Raw genomic sequence first — 15,107 nt, forward strand, 5'->3', positions numbered from 1 at the left:
TATCTTTAGTGTGAGGGAATAGCAATGCAGATTCAACATCCAGACTCGGCGCCACTCATACTAGGATAAAGCAGTAAAACATGCTCCCAGATAATCCTCGCCACCTCTTCTGGCTCCAGATGAGTCACATTGATCTTCAGAAACTCCTTCCTATCGCTAAACTCGAAAACTGATCCCCTGCGAAACGTCTTCAAAAGCTCCACATCCATAAGCTTTGCATGTTTTTCACGCTCCGACTGCGTCATCCGCTTGATATTCTCATCTTCATCGCAATTCAGAACAATCGGAATCAGTAGACAGCCTCGATCTTTCGCGGCCTGCGCATATTCTGCGCAAACACTGACACCTTGTTCATTTGTTGTTTGAAAGTCAGTGAACAGATAGGTTGTATTGAAAGTTGCAGGCTCAGTCGCTAGGGACGTGAAGATCGCGGCGCGAAGAGCATGCCGAAGAGATTGGTACCCTGGTTGGGTGCGGTGAAGAACAGCGTCCGCGGGATTGATGAGAAGGTGGTTGTGGACTAGCTTTATATTTGCTGAGTAGGCGACACGCGCGACAAGATGTTGGGCAACTGTCAACTTCCCAGCGCCGGGGAAGCCATTGATGTGGATGAGGGGATGGGGTATTGTTCCGGGCATGTTGACAGGGGTGATGTTGCTAACTCGGTCACAAACTAGGGAGGAGGATGGGGAGAAGAGACAAGCTCTACAAACTAACTAGTTAGCTAACTAACTAACAACTTGAGCTACTAGCCTAGAGCCTCAGGCACCCATCTCATAGATGTAACTACATAGTTCACTTCTTCGTCTTTCAGGTTCATTTGTTGACAGCGGAATTCTTAAGATCTAATTATCCAAGGCCTCAGGGCAGTCAAATTACGTACGCCACAAAGTGTTTCAATTTCCCCGTGCCGAGGCATGTGGACAAGTATATGGAGTTGTTTAGCTTCAGTCATTTGACTTTATTTCCGAATTTTTGACAAGACCTCCACTATTCGGACAAATAATCGCACCAGTAGTCCCCTTATCGTTTGAAAGCCAAGCAAAAGTACTGTGCATATTGGATTATTATATAGCTTTAGTGAGCTAACTCTACTTCCCGAGGTCGGCGATCTACCCGGCTATGTGTATCCCCACTGTGGTCCAAAGGCTTAGTCTCATTATCGGAGGTCACCGTGTATATGGGACTTTATGGGAAGCATCCTTCGAAACTGTTTGGATCATATTATTCAATGGGAAAGTCGAAGAACTCAATCTACTTGCTTAACTGTAAAAGTGTAGCTTTTATCAAAGACTTTTGTATTGAAGCCAATTTAATTTTATCACTACAACATAACTACCATAGGGGCTATTTATTTGGTAGATATTAATTATATGTCTAATCCGTACAGGATTCAACTGTCTTAGGTAGTCCTTTGTATTCTATGTAAAATATACAAAGAAATGGACTCGACCAGGCCTTTTGCCTTAGACCTCCACCTAGGGCACATGTGTAGCGCGTATTAATAGATTGGATCGGGTAAATACTCCGTATCTATGACCCTAGCAACTAACACTAGAACAAAAAAACAAAAGCACCGTGTCCTGGGGGCCAAAATAAAACTCCTCTCTTGACAGAGGACTCCGTACTGATAGGACAAAAGGACCTCTTAGTCTGCATGGGGTAAGCTAGCGTGAGTCGAACGGCTGAGACACATATTGGTGGTTAGTCACCTATGGGGTATTCCAAGGTTGGGTCAAAGCATCAAACTTTCCACACATCCTTGTCCCTTGCCGGGCTATTTGATGTCGTATTCCTTCCAGAAGACTATCCGAGGCACACATTAGCGCCTACCATACAACCTCCTCACAGTGCATGGTGTGATGTGCTCTCACGAGGGGTGTAGTTTGAGTCCTGAAAGACATGCATGATAGCTCGTGCTTGGCTCTGATCCACAGTAAGCAAAGGTCAAGTGTAGACAGTAACAAAAACCCACCAAGTAATGCAGTTGATGAGACGGAGCCATATAGATGTGCCTATTTGGTCTGACACTCCGTGAACGGAATGATGCACATCCATTTGGATGACCTGTTGGTTGGTCAAGCCAATCATAGCTTCTCCCATTATATTTTGTCACATGTGAGTAATATGAGCTACTTAGAGTTAAATGAACGGGACTCGCCAGGAAAAGAGTTTGTTAGTGTTGTTGATATACCGTTGTATCCGACCCAAGTCATCTCGATAATCACTAACACTGCCAGCAGGGCAAATATTGTAATGGATAGCGCCTACTGCCAGATATTAGATCAAGCTCCCCACCTAGGACCTCAATTATTAGATGGGAATAGAAACCCGCACTCTTCTGGATGATTATCTGTCTCCAATGAATCGGGTGAATCGGAGCATGGTGAGTATTGAACTCTGAGTGTCATATTTTCTGTCTCGGGCCGATTCTACCATGTAAATTCGACCTCGATAAAGCAAGACAATATGGAGTAGACATGGTTTATATCGCCAATCACTATCAAGGGAGACTACAACCGGAAAGAATGTCGAGTGACGGGCCTTGCATGATCGCTACCACGGATTCAAAAATTGCAAATGAATAGATTGGAGCCGAGAGAAACAAAATCAAGCTAAGCAGAAGCCAATGCCCCTAAACAGTAATTCCCACGGAGAGTCCCGCTTATACAAAGAGTTTACTCTGTAAGGACAAGTGGATGCATACCGTCGGTGGTCCGGCCCCATAAGACCTTCACGAGACCGTGCTATGAGGCCATAAATATAACTATATCCCTACAAGGTACCCCTGTATTTTGATATGCACCATGTCATTTGATTTTGACGCTCTGCACCATTTCGAAATCTCCCAGGACCAATACAATGGCGATTCATGGCCCGACGATGCGTGGCCAGATGAACTGGTCACCTTGAACGATGTCAACCCTGCCGATCTATCACATCTGGACCCTAATTTCGATCTCCTCTGGTCCCAAATAAATGAAGATGGTCTTTACTCCACAGTTGGTTCTTCTGAACTCCCATCTCTCTACGCACCGACCTCCTTGGCTCCTCCATCAGAAGCCAGTTTACAACCCTGGAAGCCTTCCGATATCTATGAAATAGGCTACCAAGACAATAATGGTGACTGGCGCTGTAACTACTCCGGATGCCTCTCTAATCACGTCTTTCTGCGGGCCTGCGACCTACGAAAGCATTACCGTTCCCATCAGAAAACTTACTTCTGCGAGGAACAGGACTGTGAGTGGTCGAAAATCGGGTTCTCGTCGAGTAAGGATTGTCAACGGCATATGCGGTCTCATCGGCCGATGATCAAATGCTCTGCGGCAGAATCACTGGGTTGTGAGCGGGTGTTCAGTCGAATTGGTATGTTGTTTCTTATACCTATGTGTTTTTCCTATATTCCTCATTTCGTACTACCCCAGTGCTAATTTATGAAGATAATATGGTATGCTACCCTGATCGCATCTCGATTTTCTAAAAAATTAAGGTCTTGACCGGCATACTAATGGGATCGATTACGGATCCACAGAAAGATCATTATCGCAAGATCCATGAGTCTTCGCAGAATAATGTGTCTCGTCTTTGCAGGCCCAGTACCAGAAAGAAAGACGATGTCTCTAAGTCATCCGAGCTGGATGCTGCATGACCCGCATGAGGTAGCGGTGTACTATCCTTCATGAAACATGTGGCATAGAAGTGTGGAGAGGGAGCAAAGAGAATGATTAATGAATATCGCGAAGGAGATCACCACTGGTATATTTGGTTTGAGTTGGTGTGAAATGTAAATTTAGCCGTAAAGAATCATTTGAAAGCAAATTAGATTCGACCAACATCTATCTAGAGCTGTATAATATTTGCAGCTCATCTATAAGTATAGTCGTTCATAGGCTTGTTAATATCTTCGTTCGTAAAAGAGCAATGCTCCAGTCCCTCGCGCCGAGAGTCGACAACACTCCAATTCTGGGGCTTTGAGCGACTATAGCTACCCAAGTCGGACTGTTGTCGAGCCAAAACCTAATCATAATGACTTTTTTCCCTAGCCATCTAAGTGAAAGAAAATTAAGAAGTTCGAGAGGCGGAGGGGCTGTCCGCCATATTCATTAAACCTCGTATTCGCCCCTGCTACTCCACTATTTCAACCTCTGTATAGTCCAATAAATGTAGGCCTATCTGTAAGATCTACATCAGCATAACTCGTATTCGTAGCGAAACTACGAGTCCTGAGCCACGACTGCAACACCTTAGAAAGTCAAACACCCGACTCCCTTGAATGCCCACTCTTCTTGGATAGCAGACCCAAAACACTTTAAATGGACATTATAAGCATAATTCTAAGAATAATACCATACTTTCAGATGCCGTCTTTGGATCACTCTTCCGGGGATGATCCGGTCGACCCGGGAAACATTGCCTATCCCTATCAGTCTCGGTAATATCATTCTAGGAGTATGTATATCTTATGAAGGCCATTATACATACCCAAGTGACTTGAATTCGTTTAATGCATTAAGCATAGGCCGTGCGCCAAAAGCTTGGCAGGGACTAAAGAGGCCTGAGGGAGGTGTGTACGTTACCCACAAACATAGTATTGATCTGAATTTTGGGTTAATTTAGCTAGATTATAGAGCAGACGTTTTATGGACGTTGAAGTGCCGACTCCCAGAGCATACAAGGTGATTTAAGTCTGTCCTGACTCACTGAGCGGCTCACCGAGCCAACACTGTAGCCTGCGTTTATGTCGAAAACTTCATAAATCCCGTTTATAAATGATCTGTAGTGTTCCCAGCTCCCCTCTCAATCTCCATCTCACAGCCCCAATTTATGCTTCTTAATCCTCGCACCCACCCCGGCAAGTATCAAAACCACGGCAACAAGTACACCCCATAGAGGAATATGAATCGCCATCAAGTTGTAGTCGGTCTGCGTCGCCGCCACGACAGTCGCCATCTCCAACAGTAGCAAAACATAGCCGCTCCAGCGATGATACCTGTAAATGCGTTTTCCAGCGTCGACACTACCGAGGACGGTGACTGGGAAAAAGTACTGGATCACACCGACGACGGCTTGCAGCACGATAGTGATGTATGTAACCAGACCTAGAATACCGTGAGGCGAAACAAAGTGCGGATGCGAGCCTTTGTTAACCTCGATAATTACAAAGGCTGATACAAAAAGGACCACGCTCAGTAGTTGAAAGCTGTAGTGGATTCGAGTACCGGTTCGCTTCTGTTGCGCCGTGGCAGTTGGTTGCAAGACGAGAGCGGCTTGGACTTGGAGAAGAAGGGCAGATATACCGAGTAGCTGAGAATGTTTGTTAGTATCTTTTAGATATTTTGTGCAGTTATGCAGCTTACTGGATGCGGGGTGAATAAGGAGAAGGGTTGGGATAAGATGCCCTGCCAGACCAACGCGGCTAACTGTGTTGTTTGTTAGTTCTTTGATCATTTGAATTGTTAATGAATGCCCTCACAATCCAAATCCCTGCTTGAGCAATACTTGCTGTTCCTAAGTTTGGAGAGTCAGTCATGGGTTTTAGGCAGCGGCTATTACACCCACCTGTGAAGAGATTCCGATAAATATTCTCATCGGGTCTTTGTGTGACATCGCCTGGACGACCCAATAGAGGCTCATGGTCTTGCGGTATAATTGTGTCGGGGTGATCTTGCGGAATTCCTGTTGCCGAGGCCATTTTGGCGAGGTTGGAGTGATGAGAAAAAAAGAAGAAAAAAAAAGAAAATGAGACAAAGAAAACAAAGAAAATGATTCAAGGCGGTGGCTCAGTAATCCTTGCTTCTTGCTTTTTCCAAATTATCCTGCATCAAGTACTCTGTACAATCGAATTCTTTGACGTGATCGTCGCTTTCAATGACGATAACATCCGCATATTCCCGGCTGAGATACCGGGGATTGCATTTCAAAACTTGGCAAGAATAAAGAACATATCTACATATATTTGGGCTATGTTACTCTGTTATTCTGTTTTTCTAAATTAATATTGAGTCTCACAAGTACGTGGCCATCTTACTATGCTAGTACTACACTACTATACTACACACAATTACCACCAAATTTCAACTGAATAACTCCATTGATCTATACATCTAAACAACTCTGAAAGTACCTAAAATCACAATCAAGGTCTAGGCTCAGGCGACGGGGCACCACTACGATCACCTCGATCCGGCCCAAGCATATACTGAGCATCCCGAGGGATACAAAAGTCCACAAAGAGCAACATACTCTCGATATCCCTAGCGACTCTGCGGGCATTGCCATTGTCACGATCGAGAGTATCAATAAGATATTCCAACCGTTCATGGAGCTTATTACACTTGGCTGTCCAACTAGAGTTGTCGAAGTTAAAATGAGCCTGTCCGGCCATTCTCAGGCTCGCAACTCGCCGCAGAAGAACATCCAGAGAATTGATAACCATCACCACGTTCCCCTCATAGTTTCTGTCCTTGAGAATGTGAATCTGAGCATGCAGAGTGGTCATAAAGTGGAAACGCTCCTCGTCGTATGTACCGTGAGCGGCGCGTCCAGCCATGGTGTCGATAGGAACTAGATGGTACTGAGTAGAGTGGATTGTGAGGCTTACCTGAGACTTGCGTTGTGGATTTGAGGTAAAGGTTCTTGAGCTGAGTGCTTGGAGGCTGACTAGTTGGTGGTGCAACCCGTCCCTTTTATGTCTTTGCAAAAGTCGTCGAGTAACTGGTCAAAAAGAAGCAAAGCAACAATGACTATTATCGGTTTCTTTATATCCCAAACATAGAACAATTAATTCGTTAATTTCCAAGGCGAAGGATTGATTTCCAATAAAGCAATTCTAGCACAAAGACGTATCATATTCTTTGTCATACAAGACACAGATCCAGTCTATATCCAGCCCTTTGGCATGGTATTCACCAAGGCATTGTCAGCACAGGCCCTTCTTCTCCAGACCCAACCCGACCAAAGACCACCTCCGCTCCCAAATTCCTCGGATCCAAGTTCATAACAATGTTGAACAAAGTACTACTTCGATTCGAGATATGACGTGATGGATCCTCCTGACAACATATCGACTGAGGCTGGTTATAAGTATCAGAGAAGACACTTTCTCGCAACAAATCAGGGGTAATATCATCTCCCTGAATGCCGGCCTCAATTAACCCCTGCGTCAATTCCCCGAGGCGCTCGAGTCGGATAGGTGACCCGGACAGCCACGGTGGCTCATTCACATAGCGATTCTCAAGAAAGTGATTGGTATGACCGATGATCCCCGATGCATCCTCGACGATATGCTTGTCTCCCACCGGCGATAGCTCAAGCCCCAAAGCCTTGGTACTATCTGCACAAAGGATATGCTGAGCAGAGGCAACGCCACCCAGAGACTGGAGGGTTTTCACGGCGTTGTCAACAGAAGTACTCTCCAAACACAACCGAAGCGCAACGTGAATTGGGAGCTTGCTACTCATCATTGGCTTAGCGCGGATTGCATTAAGACAAGTTCCGACACCGTTGGTATTGAACCCAATTTTGCCGACGATTCCTGCCTGGGGACTGTTAATTACCTGCCAGAATATATATAAACACACAGAAGAGTACTGACCTCGGTAACCATATAAATAGTAGGTTTTCCAACCTGCTCGATCGATACCATCGCTAGGTTCTTCCTGACAGTCGCCGTCCAGTCCCAGTTCTGCGAGAGTACTCGCGTCGTCTCGCTTTTCTTCCAGCATAATGACGTACAGCCATCGGAGAATCGTCCTAACGCTATCTCGCTTCGACAATTGAGCGCGACTATATCAAGAACATCTAGCCCGGCGCCCTCGGCGATACCCTCCATCTCCGTAAATAAATGAGGTGTCAGGTTCTGGAGTGTGGACTGGAATTCAGTTGCGACTTCACGCACATCTTTCCAGGCTAATTTTGAGGTGTGCTGGAACATGGTATCGTAGATAGATATCTGACTGTGGATTTGTTCTCGCAATGCGCGACCATGTTGTAGTCCGATCTGGTTTTAATTCTGAGTCAGTTGAAGTTCTTCTCATATGCAGGTGTTAGTATTGGAGAATGTACTTCTCGAGAAGTACCCTGGAGCTTAAGCTTGATTGGGTCATTTTCAGGCTGCATGTTGAATCTGTATAATATCAGCTATATAGATGATCAGAGTCAAGGGTATCGTCAGCTATTTAATTGACAGCCGAGCCGATCTTCCCCTCAGTTGGAGTCATTTGGGGTTGAGCCGATAAGATGACCTGCCCTCACTCTGACTATAATTAGAGATTTCATCGAATGGGAGTTTATGGTGTTATAAAGAATAGTGGTGATACAATAATCTCTAGTGTACCCCGATGTGTGGCTTGTCTCACAATACTTACTGCCTAGGTGTTATTAGTTGGTCAACAGAAGAATATATATAGTAGGCAAATCATTTATATTGGATATTTATCCTAATGAATCATCTATGCGTCTTTAATCAAATGCTTGAACAGTTTGTCCAAGTAATAAGCAGACTGCTTGGGATAGCGAGTCTTTTCTTCGGAATCAAAGTCGATAAATGTGCAACCGAAGCGATCCGCATATCCAGCGGCCCATTCTAAAAAAATATTAGTTATTGGTCAATTCATAAGAAAGCATCCACTTACCCCAGTTATCAGTGAATGTCCAAGCAAAGTAAGACCGAATGTCAACTCCGTCTTCCTTCACAGCCCGCGCCAACGCATTGCCGACATAGCCCTCAAAGAACCTGATGCGGAACTCATCATTAAGAACCTCAGGTGTGGGGGCCGTTTCACCCTTGGCGGTGGTACCGTTCTCAGTGATGTAAATCGGCATCTGGTATCGTTTATAGATCCAGTTCAACAACTTCCTGAATCCCACAGGCGCAGTGCGCAGCCACGGGGTATCACTTTCCTCACCACGAGACACGCCCTGTTTATTATTATCAAAGACCTCCACATTGCCCTTGTGGTCATTGATATCAGGCTCAGCGGTTCTGTGCTTCACGAAGAAAGTCGTGTAGCTATTCATGCCATAGAAATCCGAGCTCCCAAACACAAGCTTCCTTTCCTCCTCGGTGAACTTGGGCAATCTATCACCGAGCTGCGCCCGCATCGATGCAGGATAATCACCCGTCTTGTACAACGGATCCGCAAACCAGGAGATCTCAAACTCGCGCGCACGCTCAGCAGCCTCCTGGTCGAGCGGGTCCTCCTCATCCCACGCCTCAGACCAGTTACCGTGCAGTGTGATACCAATAGTTCCCTTCTGCTGGGGCTGGAACTCCTCACGGTACAAGCGCACAGCATGGCCGTGCGAGACGAGCTCAGTGTGCGCGACAGTGAAAGGCTCAGTAGACGAATCGCCTTCCTCATTTCGCTCACGGAAAGACGATCTGCCCGGCGCGTGCACGCCCGCTGCATACCCGGCAAGGGTATAGACACCTGGCTCATTGTAGGTGATCCAGTGCTTGACGCGGTCGCCGAAGCGCTCGAAGCAGACGCGGGCGTAGCGCACAAAGTCCGGCGTGTAGGCTTCCTGGTTCAACATTCCCCCGTACCGGTCTTCCAGGGCCTGGGGGATATCCCAGTGGAAGAGGGTGAGGAATGGGGTGATTCCATTGCGGAGGAGCTCATCGATGAGATCGGAGTAAAATTTGATGCCTTGCTCGTTGACGGGGTCGTTGGCGCCGCCGAGGGGGATGATACGGGCCCACGAGAGGGAGAAACGGTAGGCGTTTACACCGTAGGACTTCATGAGCGCCACATCTTCGCGGTAAAAGTCGTACGCTCGGACGGCGTCGTCGGCGTTGCTTCCATCGGCGACTTTGCCCGGGGTGTGGCCGAATGTATCCCAAATAGAGACACCCTTGCCATCCTTGTTCCAGGCGCCTTCTATTTGGGCTGCTGCTGTGGCGTAGCCGTGGAAGAAGTCAGGCCGAAGCACATCCTTGAGATCTTGCACTGAGTTCAAATCCATCTTGTCTGTGTTGTGGAATGAACAGGGGGGTGACAATTTTTATTTTTTTTGAGCTTGGAGCTCTCATAGAATATGCCCCGCAAAACATGTCCGGATAAAAGTGGCTCTTGAATTTACCCCGAGACTGGGGATATACGGTGTTTGCTCCGTGCCGGTTTAGGAAGTGCAGGACGCTATACAGGGGTATAGGGTGGGTAAAGTACAAAAGTACCTTCAGATATTAACAAAATATTAAAAGAAGCATCTTTCTTTTCATAATTGAAATCTATTCTAGTTGACCTTATGTTCACCACCACCGGTAATCTCTACTTGTGACTCATTGAAGTGAACAACCACCGTCTCACCACGCTCCGACAGTATAGTCAATCCACCTACAACACCATTTTCGAAATTAAATTGCAACTCGAATCCACCACGTGCCCGCACTCCCCGGATGGATCCAGTCCAGGCCTTCGGACATGCTGGAAGAATACGAATTACCCCAGGCTCATGGGATTGGACCAACATTTCGATAATACCCGCTCCCCCACCAAAGTTGCCATCGATCTGGAATGGAGGATGACTGTCCAATAGATTGGGGTAAGTAGACCGAGACAAAAGCATGTCTATGTGCTGGCTACATTCCTCGGCTTCGAGTAACCGTGCGTGTAAGTTGAGCAGCCACGCACGACTCCAGCCAGTATGGCCACCACCATGTTCCGCGCGACGACGTAGAACTACTCCGCACGCTTCTGCCAGTTGGGGGGTTTGTGCTGGAGTGATTGCATTTCCGGGATGTAGGGCCCACAGATGGGAGGTGTGACGGTGTCCGGGTTCCACTTCGGCGTAGTCGGTGGCCCATTCCTGTAGATACCCAGCAGGGGAAATCTGCATTGGTGGGAGACGGGACTTGGTAGCTTGAACTGCCGGAAGAAGGGAATCCTCGAGACCAAGTCTCTTTGCACAGGATTGGAAGGCGTCCAGGATAGCATCAATGATTTGGATATCGATCGTTGATCCTTCGCACAATACGCCCTTTTGTCCCTTGTGATCGTAGAAGGAGTTTTCCGGAGAAGCAGATGGGCTGGTGACAAGATATTCACCATTGGCATCTTCGATCAGGAAGTCGAGGAGGAACTCCACGCACCCGCGCAGGGTGGGGAACATCCGACGAAGGAACGCTTCATCGCATGTATATTGGAAATGATCCCAAATGTGGTAGCAGAGCCATGCACCACCAAGAGGCCAGATACTAGCCGGCATCCATCGATCGACGGGGGCTGTATCGGCCCAAATATCAGTGTTGGAATGGGCTGTCCATCCTCGACATCCGTACATGATCCGAGCGGTGGCTTGTCCGGGTTCAACCATGCGCTCCAGTAGATCAAACAGAGGAAGTTCACATTCTGACAGGTTACACACATTTGCAGACCAGTAGTTCATTTGAAGATTGACATTGGTGGTGAACCTGCATCCCCATGCCGGATGGAAAGATGGGTTCCAGATACCCTGGAGGTTTGCAGGAAGCGATTTGTGTCCATCCCGACTACATGATATCAGGAGATAACGATTGTAGTTGTGGTATAGTGCAATGAGGCCCGGATCTCGAGAAGTCTTTAGACGTTCGTCGGTTGGGATTTCAGCAGAGTCCGGCCCAAGTTGCAATTCCATTCGGTTGTACAAAGACTGGTAGTCCGCAACATGACGAGCGCGCAGATCCTCCAGTGAGAGACTCAATGCATTGTCTGCATCTTGCTTGGTTTGCCGATCAATGTCTTTGTGTCGGAAGGTAGTTTGCGCCGCGATAACCAGCAGTGTATCACTGGAATTCACCACCAGATTATTTCCAATCTTGGTAATTGTGCTGTCAGCGCTGTCGCAGCGAACTGATACACTGCAGCATGCTCGATTACTATTCTTGCCACCAGGGGTGACATGCATAGTAATGGAGTTGCTGGTAGTACTGAGATCGTCAAGCCATTCATGGGATTCAAATTCCAAGTCACTCATGCGCGTCAGACGAACGACAAACTCAGCCTTGCTCGACGACCGCAATCGGATCGCAAGTACATCATCCGGGTAACTGGCCAGGACTTCACGTTCGAAGTGAGCACCCTGGTACTCATAACTGACATGCGCAGTAGCACTCGTGACATCCAGTGAGCGTCGGTAGCCTGTAACCTGACTGGGATCATGTCCCAAATCCAAGAATAGGTTTCCGAGCGGCTCATAGTTCCGCTGGCTGATTGGGTTAGCGAAAAACGCCAGCTTGGCAATCTTCTCAGCTTCCGCATGGTTTTCCGCGCGTATAGCCTCTCTCAGACGCGGCAGATACTCGAGCGCGTCTTGTGGATTGCGATCTTGTGGTCCTCCATACCACACTGAATCCTCATTCAGCTGTAGCATTTCGGTATCGGTGCGTCCATATACCATAGCGCCCAAGCGCCCATTTCCGACTGGCAGGGCTGAATTCCAGTCCTCCGCAGGTTGTTGGTACCATATTTCCGACATGTTCAATAGTATTCAATAGGTCTGATCTGCTGGTCTGTGTTGGCTTGATGTAGAACAAGGCGGCAGTTCGGTCCGTCAGCCGCCGATTTTGAGTAGAACAGGCTGAAAGACTTTGAATCAGATAAACTCATAAGGAGCTAGGGCCTAGTAAAACGAGCAATAAATCCACCCGATTTGTCAAATGTAAAGGATTCCGGGTAATCCTGTTTAACAAGCGCCAGCTCTAACTGTTTCCCCGGCTGTTCCCCGGATTCCAGGCTAAATATCTCTCCCCAGATTATCATTGGCCTTGTGAGCTGGGGTTGATGCGACCATATAGGACTAGCGTTGGGGAAAGCTCGAAGCGAGACTCTCCAGTTTGACGCTAATGTCCCCCCACGATCGCATCTCACTGGTGGGAAATCCTTAGGGCAGATGGCGAGGAAAGATAATTCAGAATTGGCTTGCAAGATGTTCAACGTGACCATCATCATTCACCAATCATTGTCCATTCTTGCAGTTATATCACGCCACGAGTTAATCTGGCAAAGCTCATGTCTTCCCCGTGGCAAAACAGGTTGCGTTTGGATTCCGACCGGCAGTTTTGTCGCCCCCTAGCTTCCTGAGGCCTGACTCGAGGAAGCAGAAATACCCCGGCATATCCCGTTCTTGGCTGGATTTTGACTGCAGCTCAAGGGTTCTCGACCCCATACTTCTGGGATCATATCTTTACTCTATACCAATTCCATTCCAATAGAGTTCGCCAACGATGTCCAAGTCAGATACTGCCCACGTCGAGGCCGAGATGGGCAAGGCCGGGGATCTGGAATATGTTGAGGAGGTTGCCCTGGCACGGGTGACCGAGGAGGACCTGTGGAAATTGTCCCAGGATTCTCTGTCTCTCAACTCGTGGACCGGATTCCGTCTGTTTCTGATCATGTTTGTGCATGGTTGTAACCAAGCTGGATTTGGAATCGACTGGGGTGTCATCAGCGGTATCAATGCTATGCCAAGATGGCACGCCTACTTCGGTTTCGAGAACAGTGGTGGCACATATGGGTTGATCAACGCTCTGATGCAGATCGGTACCGTCTGCGGAGCTCCCTTCATGGGTTTGGCAGACGTGTTTGGTCGTCGCGCGATCAATTTCTCCGGCAATGCCATTGTCATCTTCGGAGCTCTTCTGCAAGGCCTCGCCGTGAATCTGCCGATGTTCATGGCCGGTCGATTCTTCTTGGGCTTTGGCTCTGCGCTCATGTCAAGCTCTCAGTACATTGGCGAGATTTCGCCTCTCCATCTGCGTGGTCTCATGGTCGGCTTTTTCGGTGCATGCTTCCAGGTCGGTAGTCTTGGTATGCTTGGTGCCATGATTGGACTTACCGAGTTGCCTGGCAATAACGCCTGGCGTATTCCTCTCATTCTGGAGTGTTTATTCCCCGCTATTGTTTGTTCGACCATCTACCTTATAACTCCGGAGTCGCCCCGTTATTATGTCTTGAAGGGCAATCGCGAAAAGGCCAAGGAAGTCGTCGCTAGGTACCACACCACTAGCGGCGACATCAACGAGCCCCTTGTCGAAATTGTTGTGAGACAGATGGAGGAATCTCTCGAGGCCGACACGACGGGCTACAGATCCTCATGGGATTATCGGGTCTTCTTCACCAAGGTGGCCCGTTACCGACTGCTGGTTTTGATTCTGTACTCGCTCTTCCAGCAATGGAATGGTGGTGGTATTATCACGTACTATGTGAGTTGCTAAACCAAACAGATACCTTCTCCACTCGCTAATGACTTTTTTTAGATGGCTCCTTCGTTGGAGCAACTTGGCATTACAAACGAGAAGAGCGTGCTCGGTGTCAACATTGGCACCACCGCAGTCTATTTCGTCTTTACGGCTGTTGGCGCGCTTATAGTCGACAAGTACCGCAGACGAACCCTGATATTTATTGGTCTGATCAGCATGATTATCTTCCAAACGGCTACGACGATCACATCGTGGCGATACGCCGTTGAACCCACTATTCCGGCGGCGGCATGCACTATCCTCTGGATCTTCCTCTACCAGACCTTCTCAGCGACATTTGTTGCAACCATGCACAACCTGTATCCGATTGAGATTCTCTCTCTACCACTTCGTGCCAAGGGAATGGGACTTTACGGTCTTATCCAAGGTGCTGCCGGAGCCGTGCAGTCTTACGGCATTGGCGTTGGTATCCAAAAGGTCGGGTATAAGATTTGGGTAGTGTACATTGTGTACAACTCAATCCAGCTCCTCTTGTCGTACTTGTTCTTCCCCGAGACAAGCGCTCTATCTCTGGAGGAGATTAATACCGTGTTTGAGACCCCAGGAATCCACCCCGTGAAGATGTCGTTGGATATTGAGAAGGCCAAGAAAGCAAGAGCAGCAGCCCAGGATGAGGAGGGCAGTGTTGATCGATAAATATTCAGTAGCAGAGAAGTTGTTATATTAAGGGAGAAGATAATATGATTTGATGTATATTTCCCGTCTTTGTTTCAGCTTCAAGCTCTGGTCTGGGTATTTGGCTTGAGTACAAACTTTAGAGCCATCTCAAAATCAATGCTTGATAAATGTAGGCAAGCTTCAAACCAATATTACACATAGATCTGACAAGTCAAATGCACAAGTGGAACAGTTGAAACGCGTCGGACCC

The 15,107-nt window shown here is 47.6% G+C and overlaps 6 protein-coding genes across 6 annotated transcripts; 2 read left to right on the top strand and 4 right to left on the bottom strand.

Annotated features, from left to right (window-relative positions):
• Positions 1-32: 32 nt before the first annotated feature.
• Positions 33-638, bottom strand: N7517_000690 (uncharacterized protein; the record flags this gene model as incomplete). The annotated part of the gene is made up of 1 exon (XM_056718420.1): positions 33-638. One exon carries the CDS (start codon positions 636-638, stop codon positions 33-35), a length of 606 nt encoding a protein of 201 aa, XP_056582555.1.
• A 2,169-nt stretch (positions 639-2,807) lies between these two features.
• N7517_000691 (uncharacterized protein) lies at positions 2,808-3,649 on the top strand (the record flags this gene model as incomplete). Its single annotated transcript, XM_056718421.1, has 3 exons — positions 2,808-3,366; positions 3,426-3,448; positions 3,491-3,649. The coding sequence occupies 3 exons, from the start codon at positions 2,808-2,810 to the stop codon at positions 3,647-3,649; spliced, it is 741 nt and encodes a 246-aa protein (XP_056582556.1).
• A 1,160-nt stretch (positions 3,650-4,809) lies between these two features.
• On the bottom strand, positions 4,810-5,692 carry N7517_000692 (cytochrome b561 domain-containing protein; the record flags this gene model as incomplete). The annotated part of the gene is made up of 4 exons (XM_056718422.1): positions 4,810-5,304; positions 5,358-5,420; positions 5,474-5,508; positions 5,560-5,692. 4 exons carry the CDS (start codon positions 5,690-5,692, stop codon positions 4,810-4,812), a joined length of 726 nt encoding a protein of 241 aa, XP_056582557.1.
• Positions 5,693-6,136: 444 nt separating this feature from the next.
• On the bottom strand, positions 6,137-9,966 carry N7517_000693 (Glycoside hydrolase family 1; the record flags this gene model as incomplete). The annotated part of the gene is made up of 8 exons (XM_056718423.1): positions 6,137-6,564; positions 6,602-6,660; positions 6,910-7,538; positions 7,595-7,999; positions 8,065-8,125; positions 8,367-8,369; positions 8,503-8,584; positions 8,634-9,966. The coding sequence occupies 8 exons, from the start codon at positions 9,964-9,966 to the stop codon at positions 6,137-6,139; spliced, it is 3,000 nt and encodes a 999-aa protein (XP_056582558.1).
• Positions 9,967-10,236: 270 nt separating this feature from the next.
• N7517_000694 (glycoside hydrolase family 95 protein) lies at positions 10,237-12,456 on the bottom strand (the record flags this gene model as incomplete). The annotated part of the gene is made up of 1 exon (XM_056718424.1): positions 10,237-12,456. The coding sequence occupies one exon, from the start codon at positions 12,454-12,456 to the stop codon at positions 10,237-10,239; it is 2,220 nt and encodes a 739-aa protein (XP_056582559.1).
• A 748-nt stretch (positions 12,457-13,204) lies between these two features.
• On the top strand, positions 13,205-14,875 carry N7517_000695 (putative MFS sugar transporter protein; the record flags this gene model as incomplete). Its single annotated transcript, XM_056718425.1, has 2 exons — positions 13,205-14,182; positions 14,237-14,875. The coding sequence occupies 2 exons, from the start codon at positions 13,205-13,207 to the stop codon at positions 14,873-14,875; spliced, it is 1,617 nt and encodes a 538-aa protein (XP_056582560.1).
• Positions 14,876-15,107: the final 232 nt, after the last annotated feature.

This window comes from Penicillium concentricum (assembly GCF_028827145.1).
Source record: "Penicillium concentricum strain IBT 3081 chromosome Unknown utg000001l_segment0_segment0, whole genome shotgun sequence".
Taxonomy (NCBI): domain Eukaryota; kingdom Fungi; phylum Ascomycota; class Eurotiomycetes; order Eurotiales; family Aspergillaceae; genus Penicillium; species Penicillium concentricum.